The 13,570-nt window shown below is 49.7% G+C and overlaps 1 protein-coding gene across 6 annotated transcripts in view; it reads right to left on the reverse strand.

The window, feature by feature from the left end:
* PRKCB (protein kinase C beta) overlaps positions 1–13,570 on the reverse strand; it is a 273,320-nt gene that overhangs the window by 71,566 nt on the left and 188,184 nt on the right. For all 6 annotated transcript variants that reach the window (XR_007776387.1, XR_007776386.1, XM_050968581.1 and 3 more), the window contains 3 exons: positions 10,626–10,782; positions 10,100–10,234; positions 2,032–2,128 (listed from right to left, as the gene is read on the reverse strand). Coding sequence is in view for 4 of the 6 variants with exons in the window: in XM_050968581.1 (XP_050824538.1) it covers positions 2,032–2,128; positions 10,100–10,234; positions 10,626–10,782 (389 nt within the window). In the remaining 2 variants the exon portion in view is untranslated. The remainder of the gene's footprint in view (positions 1–2,031; positions 2,129–10,099; positions 10,235–10,625; positions 10,783–13,570) is intronic.

A 13,570-nucleotide genomic window follows, 5' to 3' on the forward strand; every position in this document is an offset into this window, starting at 1 on the left:
TTAAAAGATAGCCTTGAAAGTGTATTAACGTAATGATTTCCTCATCCGGCTACATTTATGTTTGTTCTGACAAACTCAAAAATTGTATAATTCCAAATCTTAATAAAGAAATCCAATCTAAAGAGTTGAGAATGAAATCATAAAGCTGAGTTTATTATAAAGCTTTGTGTTTAAATAAGAAATATAAAAGCTGCCAACAATTAAAAGCCAAAAAACCCACAGCCTGACTGGATCACAGCTTCATGCCTACTGTAAATTATAGCTCAGTGGCTCTGGACTGAGTGCTCAGTAGCACACAGATCACTACAAACCAAAGCTATCCAAAATTTTACTTTGGTGCAATGCTTTTCTAGTTTAAATTGTAGCTAACATTATAGTATAAAGAATCCTGTGCGTACATCTCGCCTCCTCCAACAGCTTCTCCAATTGGTGGCTAAGCCACAGTTCCAAAAAAGCTAAAACCAAACACACACAGATCGCAGTCTTTTCAAATTAAAATACAATATTCTTGAGAAGTGAAAGGGTTAACTCATGCAATAAGTTAGAAATAACTCCTATCAGCATCAACTGTTGTCAGTGTATAGCTGATACCCCCCACTACAACTTCATGCCTTAGTGAATGTGCATACTGGATCTATATCTTCTGCAGCCTTTCCATCTAAACTATGAAATAATCCACTGCAGTTGGTTCCACATATCTGCGCTGCTATTTTAAACACACAAAGGGCGTAGAAACACAGTGTCACCGAGTCTGCAGAGTCTAAATGTTTATGTTAAGATCAAACATGATTTGCAGTATGCTTTACTAATGATAACCTTTAATACCCACTCAAGCCAGTGCTCTTGTGAAGACAAATATTAGGACTCTTGGGCCCAAACAATAGATATTGGAAGCTCTCTTAGAAAAAACGTGCAGAATTTAATTAAAGGCTGTCAAGTTAAAATCCTATTGAGTGTCTTCAATGCCTAGTTAATATTCAGATGGGCTGCAGACTCAGATGGAGAAAATGCACACGTACAAATGTAGCTCCTTAGCAGTCACTCATTGCTGACGCAAATTTCTGTCTAGGACTCACCGCACAGCATCAGACACCGAGCTGGCGTAAATCGGCCTCGCTCCATGGACTTTGCTGGAGCTTTGCTGATCTACACCAGTTGCAGATCTGGCCTCAATCTCAATCATCAAAGGCTTGAATGTTGTGCACAAAACCTTCAGCTCTGGAGTTTTGCTATTTGAAGACTGGGCAAATTGGGGCAAATTTTCTCATGTCATTAAACAAATGGCTGTTCAGTTCATTGCGGTGTCTTTTGCATGTGTGGAGTCCCAGGAAACAGGGTAAATAGAATGAATGCCTAGAACAGCAACGTTCCTTAGGGTTATTCCTTCCAACACGTGTGTGTGCGTGTGCGTGCGCACACGTGTGTTCATGGACACAGGAAAAGTTGGCGAGGGGGTGTCAAATCTTTTATTAGACAAACTTCTCTTGGTGAGAGAAACAAGCTTTCCAAAACTTGCAAGCTTGTCTTTCTCACCAAGGTGTCCAATGAAAGATAATGCTTCACCCACCTTGTTTCTCTACAACACGACTGCACCAACACTGCATACACAGTAAAAGTGTGGCCTCCAAATATACCCATGAATTTAGTAAGCTTCTGCACTGATCACTTAATGCATCCAGGCAAAAAACACCTGGGAGGGTCAAGTCTCTGAAGTGATCTTTAGTTAAATGCAAAGAAATAACTTCACCCCACAAACCCAGCGCAGAGCTCTGGGTGGGATGAACACAGGCAGGCTACCCACGAAAGGGCACAAGAGTGAACGAAGCCCTGCCCAATGGCTACACAGGCAGGGAATGGGATGGGAAAGAGCATGGGGTTGGAGCAGAGCTTCCTTCCCTCCCTCCTTGGTGAGATGACGGCGGAGTGGAAATGCCCTTTACTGAGAACGACCTTTCACCCCAGGACTCCAGGCAGCCCACGTAGTACTGGCTATAAGGAAAGGTAGTGGGCGTTTGAGAAAACTCCATTCACCTCAAACTTCTGCCTGAGTTCCTCGTTTCCTTCTTCTCCCTCGGGGGGAACTGGGACGTTGAAGTATTCCCCCTCCTCCTGGCTCAGCAGTTTAAACCTAGATGGACAGAGCAAGAACAGCACGTAACTAAGACAGGCCTGGACCTCAGACACCAGTCATAGAATCATAGAACAACAGGGTTAGAAGGGACCGCAAGGGTCATCTAATCTAACCTCCCTGCCAAGATGCAGGATTTGTTGTGTCTAAACCATCCAAGACAGATGGCTCCAGCCTGTTTTTGGCTTGGCTGTTAAACACAACTGTCCTGCTCCATTCCCTTTTCCTTCTGCACCGATGAGTTCAATCCTTGAGGGGGCCATCTAGGGATCTGGGGCAAAAATCTCTGTCTGGGGATTGGTCCTGCTTTGAGCAGGGGGTTGGACTAGATACCTCCTGAGGTCCCATCCAACCCTGATATTCTGTAATTCTATGATTCGGTCTTTCAGTTGACTTCAGTGGGTTTTGAATCATGCCCACTCAACCAAGGCAGTGAAACTGGTGGTAGCACCAGTGGGAATGCCCCCCCCACAAAGATATAGCCTTTGGCATTGCTGACAGCCAGCCCAGCCGCCTATCGCCAGAGCAATCAGGGATGGCAGGGGCTAGTGCTGCTGTGATGGAAATATTGAGGGACCTGATGGTTGTTTCTGCTCCTGAGCTGCATAATCTGGGAACCAACGTTCCCTGTAAACTGAGTGGAGGAAGAGCAGGACATGGAGGGGCTAGAGCAGATGCTGCAGCACCTGAAGTCAGGCTGGGAAGCAGGCCAGAACCTAGGCGATCGGGCCAGGGCTAGGAGCAGCTAACCCAGCAGCTAGTGAGAGAGATGCAAATGGCCGGACCCCCCTTCCAAGCCTGGAGCCAGGTGCCTACCCACTCACGTCTCAGTAGCTCCCCATGCACATCACCCACACTACTCCCCCTCCTATCGTCTGCAGCCCCACTCAAAGTGAGCTTCCACTGCCTCTGAGAACAGCCGTAGCCATGAAGCGTAAAGCAAAGATTTCCAGGAGAATCGGGGAGGGGATGGAGAGCTTAGCCAGCAATTAACAGAAATCATGGAAACGTCATTCAGATCGGAGGTATTTTATTCAGCCCCAGGCAAAGCCTGGGCTCCCTCAGTGAATTCCTTTCCACAGCAGTCTGGCAGGGGCCGTTATCGGCTGGATGTTATCTAGAGAGGCTTGTGTCTACAATGAATGAACAAAGTGGTATTTGCATAATACAGGGACGGCCTCTTCCTTTGAGCCTGCTTTCTCCATTAACTGCAGTTGTTGAGATATGAAATATGCATCAGAGCCTTCTCCCAGAGTTTATTCTAGCCAAACGCTGTGACAGGGAAAATTACTTAGATCTCCACTTACATGATTTTTAAAACTCAGTGAGAAACTCTGTATCGTGTTTTCCATTGCGCTAGGAGGGGACGATGGCCTGATCCCAACTGAAGCGCACACATTCCTGCAGGAGACCATGACCCTTGGAGGGATTTGTAATTTAGTTTCCTTCCAGGAGAGAGAGACTGCCTCCATTTCAGGTATATATTAAGGGAGTGAGGCCGAGGGGATCTGAACGTGGTTTCGGGAGATGGGATCTCTAATTCCTGATCTCATTGTTGCACGGAGCCTCCGTCTTTACGCTTCAGTTTCTCCACCTGCACAATGGGGCTCGCAAGACCTGCCTTCCAGTGGAGCTCAGAGGCATCACTAACGTTTGCCAGGCACCAAGAGCTCCAAATGTGAGAGGCAGGGTATTGTTACGACTATTTCATTAGCAGAAACTTCTGCCAGGCAGGAGGTACTAATGTATCCAGACGTTCCATTGCAGAGCTGTGTGTTCCACTAGCGAGGTAAGTTATCCCAGCACTGAGCAGCGCGCAGCCTAGCCGTGCACCTTCCTGGTGGGTTCTGGAGGGGCCATTCCTGGAGCTGCTCTGTACTTTTATCATGACACAGACACTTCTATCCGGAAACCCAGATTCTGGAGGTGGAAAAGGTGCAGTCCCACTCCTCAGTCTTAAACAGCGATGGACCTGCTTAATATTTACAAATGCCTTATCAGGCCTTCTTGACACTGACAAACACACCCCTCCCTCCTTCCAGGAGCTATTCTGCAGAGATCAAGTGGGAACCTGGACAAGATAATATAATTATAGGGCAAATGAGTGATGCGCAGGTATATTTTTCTGGTAACTACCAGTTAAAAATAACAGATTACAGTTGTATGACGTTTGTTGATTATTCTGTTTTCTAAATGTTCCTTCTCTAATTGCTCTTACACACTTTCCTCTCTATATCAGCAAGGCAGTTTCTTCAAGGAAAAAGTGGAGAATCCAGGGAAGCTTTCTGCCTCCCATAATAAGTGGTCCCGTCTGGTTTTTGCTTGTAAGACACATACAATACCCATTTAAATTACTATACTTCACATGGTAAGGTAACATATCTCTCAAGCCTCAGTGACTACAAAAGAAAATTAAAATGGCATGAAACCTGCTGGGGAAGATAGCATGAAAATGAACAGACCCCATACAACATGATTTTTATGGACCTACTGTGTTCCTCTTTCGTATGGTAACAAGTGACAATAATTACATGCTTTGGACAGGATTTCTCATTTCACTGAAAGAAACCTCTAATCATCATTTCACCTAGTCCACAGGCTGCAGAAGCAACAGCCTCAGACATAATTAATGTTTCTTCTCTACTCTCTCTCTTAACTAGCTACCACTCTGGCTTTTCTTTGCACTCACACTGTTACCAACACAAAGGCTCCTTGCTGGGTACGTGTAGCCAAGAGACTACTGTTAAAATCACCCTAGATTACATTTTTTCATGCTCCCTTGTAGCCCAATATATTTGAAGTTTTGAAACCTACATACTAACGTGCAGGACAAATGCTGGAATTTGGGATTATGAATTAAATGTTATATCATTCTTATGTTTGCCTAGACCAGGGCTGGCCAAACAGTGGCTTGCGAGCTGCATGCAGCTCTTTTTACAGTTAAAGTGCATCTCACGGAGCCCCCCTAACCTCCTGCTCATTCTCCACCTATCAGACTGGGGAGGGGGGCGCTCGGGGCTTCTGTCCTGTGGTAGGGTGGTGAGGCTAGGGGCTTCTGACAGAGATGATTGGTGCCTGCTGAAAGTGGGGGCATAATTTAAAGCTTTGTTTCCCCCTCCCATCAGCAGCCCCTCGTGTTAGCTCCTTGTGGGGAAGTAGCGGCAAAGAGCTGGGAGCTGCAGGGAGGGGCCTGTTGCTTTAGCTCCATGGGCAGAGGCAGCAGCAAACGCAGCTCCCAGCCATATGCCTCTCCTCATAGCCATAGCTGCCATGCAGGGAGGGGGCCTGGTGGCACCATGTGACCGAGTGGGGCCAGCAACCCTGGCAAAAATCGTGGCGGGGGAGAGATGAGGAAGAGTGACCGCATGTGCCCCCTACACACACCCAGGTGTCACCTCCGGCTTCTGCCCAGCAGGGAGAGGGGTCTTGGGGCTTCAACCCCACAGCCGTGCCTGCTGAGGTCAGGCTTCAGCCCCATGCAGAGCACCTGCCAGGGCTGAAGCCCCGAGCCCCAGCAAGTGCACCCTGTGACGAACTGGGAAAGTTCTTAATGTTTTCTCTGAATACTGTGTTGGTGCCTCAGTGTCCCCATGGCAGTTCTTAAGTATCTGGCAGAGCAAAGGGCCAGTGCACCTAAATGCCTGACACTCTGTCTCCTAGCAACGGATGGCCTGGGCCCCTCCTCTGCAAAGGTGCCAGCTGAAGGTGTTGGAGACAAAGGGATCAGGTGACCTCCTGGCCCAGGAAAGGGGCTGGGAGGGGTTGTTAGTCTGGAGCTGGCTGGGGTCAAGGGTGGAGGGCAGACCTGGGGGTCTGGCTCACTGCCCCCCAGAATGGACCCGGCCGAGGGGTCCGGTTCGCTGTATCTACAAGCTCTGTTTTAGACCCTGTTCCTGTCAGCGAATAAACCTCTGTTTTACTGGCTGGCTGAGAGTCACATCTGACTGCAAAGTGGGGGTGCAGAACCCGGTGGCTTCCCCAGGACCCCGCTGGGGTGGGCTCGCTGTGGGAAGCGCACGGAGGGGCAGAGGATGCTGAATGCTCCAAGGAGAGACCCAGGAGGTGAAGCTGTGTGAGCTTCTTGCCCTGAACAAGTCTGCTCCAAGGGAGAGGAGGCTCCCCAAAGTCCTGACTGGCTTGGTGGGGAGCAGTTCCAGAGCATTGCCCGGTGACTCCGTGACAACTGGTGGCAGCGGCGGGACGTACTGCACCCCGTGAATGGCGCTGCTTGCAGTAAGTGACTGGGGAGCAGTAAAACAAAGGAGGGATAATGAGGACCAGGCGTGCTGAAGGCTCAGAGTGGGACGGTTTCAGGGGGCGGTTAACCTCTGGGAGTGTGTGACCAGCGAGAAGGACTGTTGGAGTAACAGGGTCCCCCTGAGGACTGCAGCGAGCAGTCTCAGGGGCGGAGGAGCTTGCCGCTCGACCCTGGGAGAGAGAAGGATTTTTGCAGTAGCAGGGTTCCCCGGGGGATTGCTGGAGCAGTCCCAGGGGCGGAGGAGTCTGCAGCTCGACCCTGGCAAAGAGGTGGTGATCACGAGAAGGGCTGGCACACCAGGGGTTCTTCCTGGAAACCATGGGGGAGCCAAGAGCACACAGGCCTGTGAGTCCAGAGCCACTTGGGAACGGTGAAGTGATGGCCTATCACCATCTCCTTGAGAAGGACATTGTGATCCTGTGCACAAAGAGAGGGTTACACATGGGGAAATTCACCAAGGCATAGTTAATCGTGCAGTTGGAGGAGAAGGACCACTCTGAGGAGCAGATTCCTGGCCCAGATGGGGCTACAAGAGGATCTGAGAGCAGCTGGAGCATCAGCCAGGCATCCCCGGGAGTCTGGTCCCCAATCAGACGAGGGTCTTCACGATTGGGTTCCCTATCAGGAGATTGGAGACGGATGGGATGGGAGCAGAGCCCGAGAGAGCGAGAGGACCGTGAGAGAGAGCAAGAGCCCGAGGAAAAGCTGCAGGAGAAGCAGCAGCAGCGTGGACTGGTGATGGTGGATCAGAGAGACATAGGGGGCTGCCCAGGGGTTAGTGGGGAAACACGCCTGGGGGTGCGAGATCCTGGGACAGAGAGAACTGTGGTGGTGCAGCCCCAGATGCTGAGGGATTGTGGGACCTGGGTGAAGTTCCCTGGGGTGAAGCCCCTCGCCCTGCCTATGGCCCAGATCCCTGTGCAGACCCAGGAGGGGTTGTGCTGGCTGGTCGTTGGGGTTCTCCAGGATATCGGCTGGGAGGCCCTGTTGGGGGGTGACTGTCTCTCCATGGGACAGGATCCAGGCCCCGCTCCTGTAACGGCTGAGGGTTTGAATTCAAATCCAGGGAACCAATTGGCTAGGATGGAAATGGTCAGTGAAAATGCAAATGACCTGGCTGGCAGGGGGGAGGGGCTGCAGGGCTCAGGATACCTGCCTACCTGTAACCAGCCCCCTGGGGCTGAGTGGGAGGGAGAGATGCTCCCTGCCCCCCTGCACACCGGAGAGGGGGCTCACACTGGCTCTGATGCTGTGACCAGAGCAGAGAGCTCGCTGCCTGTCCCCACTGGGACAGCAAGGGCAGCGCTGAGCACGGGGGGAGCTGAGATCCCATCTGAGTGGGGGGACACCCGGGCAGGGCAGGTCAGCTGCCAAACAGGTTTGCCTGGTCCAGACGTGCTGCTGGGAAGTGATTACACAGCAGGGAGGGAGCTACCAGGGACAGGGCTCAGGGGGGCTGCGACCCCAGGCCCAGCCAGCGAGAGGGAGCAGGTCCCACTCCCTGCCCCAGCCGCTGAATCCCAGACCGAGCTGCAGAGGGATCCCTCCTTGAAGAAGCTGCGGGAACTTGCTGGCCACAGCGCTGCAAACCCCCTTGGGGAAGGCTGCAGGGACAGAGTCCTGCAGGAGAAGGGATTCCTGTACCGGGAATGGGCTCCCCAAGGGGAAGTAGAACTGGGGGGAATCGGGAGGCAGCTGGTGGTGCCCCAGGAATCCACAGGGCTCTTCCCGTTCGAGCTGCTGGATGGGAGGAGAGTGAGGGGACCCCTGAACCTGAAGAGGGAGGATTGGATGAAGAAGGGGGAAGACCCCCGGCGGGATCTCTTCCCTGAGGTGGGAGACAATCTCCCCATCAGGTGTTTCCCATTCAGAGTCACTGGGAAAGCAGCCCAGAACCTGGAGAGAGAGGTCAGGAACATGCTGGCTTTAGATGGGATCCAGCCGTTTTACAGCCCATGGGCCTCACCCGTGGGGCTGATCCCCAAGGGAGACAGGATGATTTGGTTTTATGGGGGCTATCAGAAGCTTAAAGCCATCACAGTGTCTGGTGCCGACCCCATGCCTAGGCCTGGGGAGATTCTAGACAAGCAGAGGGCGATGGAGAACTTGGCCCTGGCAGACACTGATAACATGTGCATCTTTAGCCAGACCTGGGAGGAACAGGTGTCCCAGGTGAAGAGGGGGCTGGGCTGCCTCAAGGAGGTGGGACTGACCTTAAAAGCTGGAAAGTGTAAGGGGGGACGGCAGAGGTGTTGCGTCTGGGCCACAAAGTGGGAAGCGGCTGCCCAAGCCCAGAGCTGGCCAAGGCCAAGATGGGGGCTCTTAAGTGCTGGGAGAAGACCCCGTCCCAGTTTGGACCCCAGAGGTATTGGGGTAGCAAAAGGGTTCAAGCCGCATAAACCTTCCCACATGCGGCCTGCAAGTGCCATCAAGCACACCCGACCTAAGGGAGGGCGTGAGACTGGACTGTCCTGGTGTAACTCACACCAAGGAATGGGAGAGATGCTGGGGCATCCATGGGAACGTTGGTGGGTTCGAACTTCCCCAGGTCACTGGCTGGAGTGACCTCGCTCAGTTCGGTCTCGAAGGGGGGAGAGATGTGACGAACTGGGAAAGTTCTTAATGTTTTCTCTGAATACTGTGTTGGTGCCTCAGTGTCCCCATGGCAGTTCTTAAGTATCTGGCAGAGCAAAGGGCCAGTGCACCTAAATGCCTGACACTCTGTCTCCTAGCAACTGATGGCCTGGGCCCCTCCTCTGCAAAGGTGCCAGCTGAAGGTGTTGGAGACAAAGGGATCAGGTGACCTCCTGGCCCGGGAAAGGGGCTGGGAGGGGTTGTTAGTCTGGAGCTGGCTGGGGTCAAGGGTGGAGGGCAGACCTGGGGGTCTGGCTCACTGCCCCCCAGAATGGACCCGGCCGAGGGGTCCGGTTCGCTGTATCTACAAGCTCTGTTTTAGACCCTGTTCCTGTCAGCGAATAAACCTCTGTTTTACTGGCTGGCTGAGAGTCACGTCTGACGGCAAAGTGGGGGTGCAGAACCCGGTGGCTTCCCCAGGACCCCGCTGGGGTGGACTCGCTGTGGGAAGCGCACGGAGGGGCAGAGGATGCTAAATGCTCCAAGGAGAGACCCAGGAGGTGAAGCTGTGTGAGCTTCTTGCCCTGAACAAGTCTGCTCCAAGGGAGAGGAGGCTCCCCAAAGTCCTGACTGGCTTGGTGGGGAGCAGTTCCAGAGCATCGCCCGGTGACTCCGTGACACACCCTGGCTCTCAAACTTCTGAAGATGGTTGTATGCGGCTCAGACAGTCAGTACGTTTGGCCACCCCTGGCCTATGCAAATGAGAAACTCTCAGAGCTCCCAACCAGCCAGAGCCCAAACATGAAACACAACAATGTGTGACAAAAAACACAATGAAGGGGGCACAGTTTAAGTAATCCAGTGAAGAAAATTCAAAATGTGGCAGGAATTCCTCCCTTCACTACTCTCGTTCTAGGACCTCAGCTGCACGATGCTTTATTGTGGATGTAGATCACTGGCAGCAATCACAGTGATGGGACACATGGTGTGGAACACAGGGGACCTGGGGACTAAACTGGTTGCTTCAACAGTTTGCAAACCCTCCACACGATGACAGGTTGCCAGACCTTTTCCTACTGGGTACAAGGTGACACCGCTGGGTTCAGAGCTCTGCGGCTTTAGAGCAAACTGAGTCTTACCATCCATCAACGCCTGCTTTCTGCAGCTCAGAAATCCCAAACGACAAAGACCCCATGAAATCATTTCTGCTGGTCAGATCCCAGTCCCAAATCTCCACTGACAACCGTCTGTCTTTGTCCGACTCTTTCAGCTGACTGCAATTAAAGAGGGGAAGAAGCAAAATCTCTGTAGTGGCAGTTATCTCCGCAATTCCACATGCTTCGCGCGTGCGTTCAATAAATAAATGAATATGAAATGAAGTGATGGTCTTCAGCGACAATATGTTTCTTTAATGTTTAATTTGCTGATAGCGCACATTTCAAATGGAGAATGTAAAGTTCTTTCATTGAAATGCAAGACTTTGATCAGTGCACAGAGCAAAAGTTAAAAGCATTTCCGAGACATTTATTATGACAGGAAAAAAGTTACTTCTCCATTGAATCAGCTGAATATTTCAGATAATTAAAGCCCAGCAAACACATTCACAATCATTCTGGAGATGAGAGGGTCTACTTTACAATATTAAATTTGTGTTACTCTACTTACAATTTAAAAGTCTCATTCCACTCAGGATTCAGAGAGCACTTTATAGTTTTGGTCTTCTGTTTGCTTTCACTTTTTGGGTCGGGGATTAGTTTAAGTTTCACATAAGGGTCTGACAAGCCATTAGGGTCCATAGGAACTAAGTTTCTGGCATCTCTTACTAGGGAAAAAAATAACAAGTAAATTCAATGTTAAAACTACAAAGATATCTGCAGCCCTATTCAGCTTCCTTAAAAATATTTCTGTCCCATACACTTATGACATTGCATAACTGACTGACATTAAATTGAAATACTGACTGAAAACGGAGTTAATATGGACATTGATCATAATAGGAATGATTAATACAAAGTAAATACACCTGTAATGGACATTCTGCTCGAATGCAGCACTGTGAAGTTCCCTCTCTTCCTCCTGCTGGTTAAGAAGAAATGAACTGCTATCCCAGATCACACCAGCGGTCCATCTAATCCAGTATCTTGTCCCTAACAGTGGTGAGCTTCAGAAATGCTTCATAGGAAGGTGTCAGAATCCTGCAGTAGCAGATGTGAGATAATCTGCCAGCTCTCTAATAGTTAGAGATTGACCAAGGCCCTGAAGCACAAAAGGTTAACATCCCTTTTCAAAAATGTTGTTAGCATTAACTGTGGATATTCTTTTCATCCATATAAATGTATAATCCATATTCTTGGCCTCAATGACATCATGTGGCAATGAGGCCCACATTCCAATTATACATTGTGTTTTGAAGGAAGGATTTCACTTTATTATTGTTACTTATACAGCAACCATAAGTGCGTTAAGTGTTTTAGCATAACACCAAGGAGTCAGGCGGGTCGAAGGGCAGCCCAGATCAGTAGTCAGAGTTCATACAAGAGGCCCAACAGCCAGGAGATGCAATCCAAGGGAAGGCAGAGCAAGGCTGCTGGCGGGGTCAGGTGAGGCAGCAAGGCAGTCAAGCAGCATCTGAGTAGCAACCAGCAGGCAATGGCTTGTTGCTCAGACAAGGCCAGATGGGAAGCAGGAAATGTATATATGGTTACCAGCCAGAGTCAAGCCCATAGGGCCACTCAGGAAGCAGGTCATGGAACTGCTGAAAGCTAGTCCACCCAGGTCTATGAATTCCCTGGTAACTCGATGAGTTGGTGTAGCACAACGGCCAAGGTTGCTTCCCAAGAATTTGGTGGGCCCAGGTTCAAGACTGGGGTCTGAGACCAGGATCCTGATACCTAGACATAATGGGAGAGTTCCCTGCCAATAGTCTAAATAAAACGAACACGTAGGGAGAGATTTTCAACAGTGCATATGTGATTTATAAAAAGCAACGAACGTCTGTCAGCCTATACAGTGCCACAGGACTCTGTCACTTTTTACAGATTCAGACTAACACGGCTCCCCCTTTGATATGTGATTTATGAACACTAGTCTCATTCAAAACAACCAATGGAACAGCCCTAAATTAATTAGGGTTAGATTTATAAAGGTATTTAGGCATTGAGTGGGATCCACAACACACAGGCACCCCCCATTTCCCATTGACTTCAGAGGGAGTTTATCATCTAACCTGCTTAGGTACATTTGTAAACACTACCCCGTGCCTATAAGCATCTGGTGGAGCCTAAACACCAAGGGAAATCTGGCCCTTAGGCACCTTGAAAATTCTTTATTTTTGAGAAGAGAGAACTAAAAGCCGAGCATTGCAAACAGTAAAATAAAACAAAGAATGAGATCCAGGGTTCTTTTGTAAGAAGAGAACAACATTGATGTGAACTTAAATTTCCCTCGAAGAATAAGAGGATGAAGAAATAGGTTCAGGATATAGACGAGTGCCTGGGCAGCAAATGCCCTCCACTGTCCCAAGAAGGACAATGGAAAGAACAAAGTGATGACCATTGCAAGAGCAAATTAGACATTAGGGAAGTTTAATCAGGGTGGCAGATACTAACGCAGGGCTCCTTTGTTGAGTCACTCTAGGTTCAGCTGCTAAAGCCCTGAATTCAGAGTCAGGATAATTACAATGAGTCATGCTGCAAGTGAGGCTAGAATATAAAAAGGGAAGTGGGATCCTCTCCTTGGGCCAGAGAACATGAGAGAGCTACAGACTGGAGGGAAACTCAGAACAGCCCCGTTCCAGGAGGAAGGCTCAGCAGAGGTTTACATCGTGGTGTTGTTGAGTTCCACGAGTTATAAACACCAGTAATCGTAACCCGTCTAATCCCTGCATACGCTGGAAAAGGAACTGTGTTCCACAAACCCAGGGAGAGGGAAAGGACACAGCGGGTTTATCACAGGAGTTTTAAATATTTATCTGCAAAAAACAAAACAAAACAAAAAAGCAAACCCCCAATAGATGCCTGACTTGAGAGCATGGAGTCGACAGCGGGGGGGATGTGGAAGGGGGGCAGCCAAACACCCACAATGCAGACACAGCAAGTCCCATGTCCTTTGACTTTCTTGGTAAACTCAGTGCTCAAGTCCATTTTGGGAGGACAGTCTTGGGAATCACAACAGGCTGGGACGTCATTTCTAAGCTTTACAGTTAGACCAGGACTGCAGCCTTTCTTGGGGAATCTGCAGTAGAACCACAGAGAGCGGTTACATAATTTCTGGAACCAGGCAATTTCCACGAGCTACTGGATTCAGAGCGAGGCGACATTTATCTATCCACAGAGCTTGGTGAGCATGGGCTAAAGACAATTTTAACTGAATTCAAAGTGAATTAATCAGAGGAGATAAAGCAGGTGGGGGAGGGGAGATGTGCAGGAGACCTCAAGTGCTTCTAATTGGATTGCAGCATTATAAAATAAAATTAGGCTGGGGAAACAGATTAGATCATTCTATGTCGAAGAGTTGCCAAGCATTCAAAGCACGATCTCATTTGTTCTCAGGCTGCCGGGCTGAGGAAAAGATATTCCAGATAAGAAGCCTCATCAGATGCTTTGAAGCAC

This window comes from Gopherus flavomarginatus, chromosome 9, assembly GCF_025201925.1.
Source record: "Gopherus flavomarginatus isolate rGopFla2 chromosome 9, rGopFla2.mat.asm, whole genome shotgun sequence".
NCBI lineage: Eukaryota > Metazoa > Chordata > Testudines > Testudinidae > Gopherus > Gopherus flavomarginatus.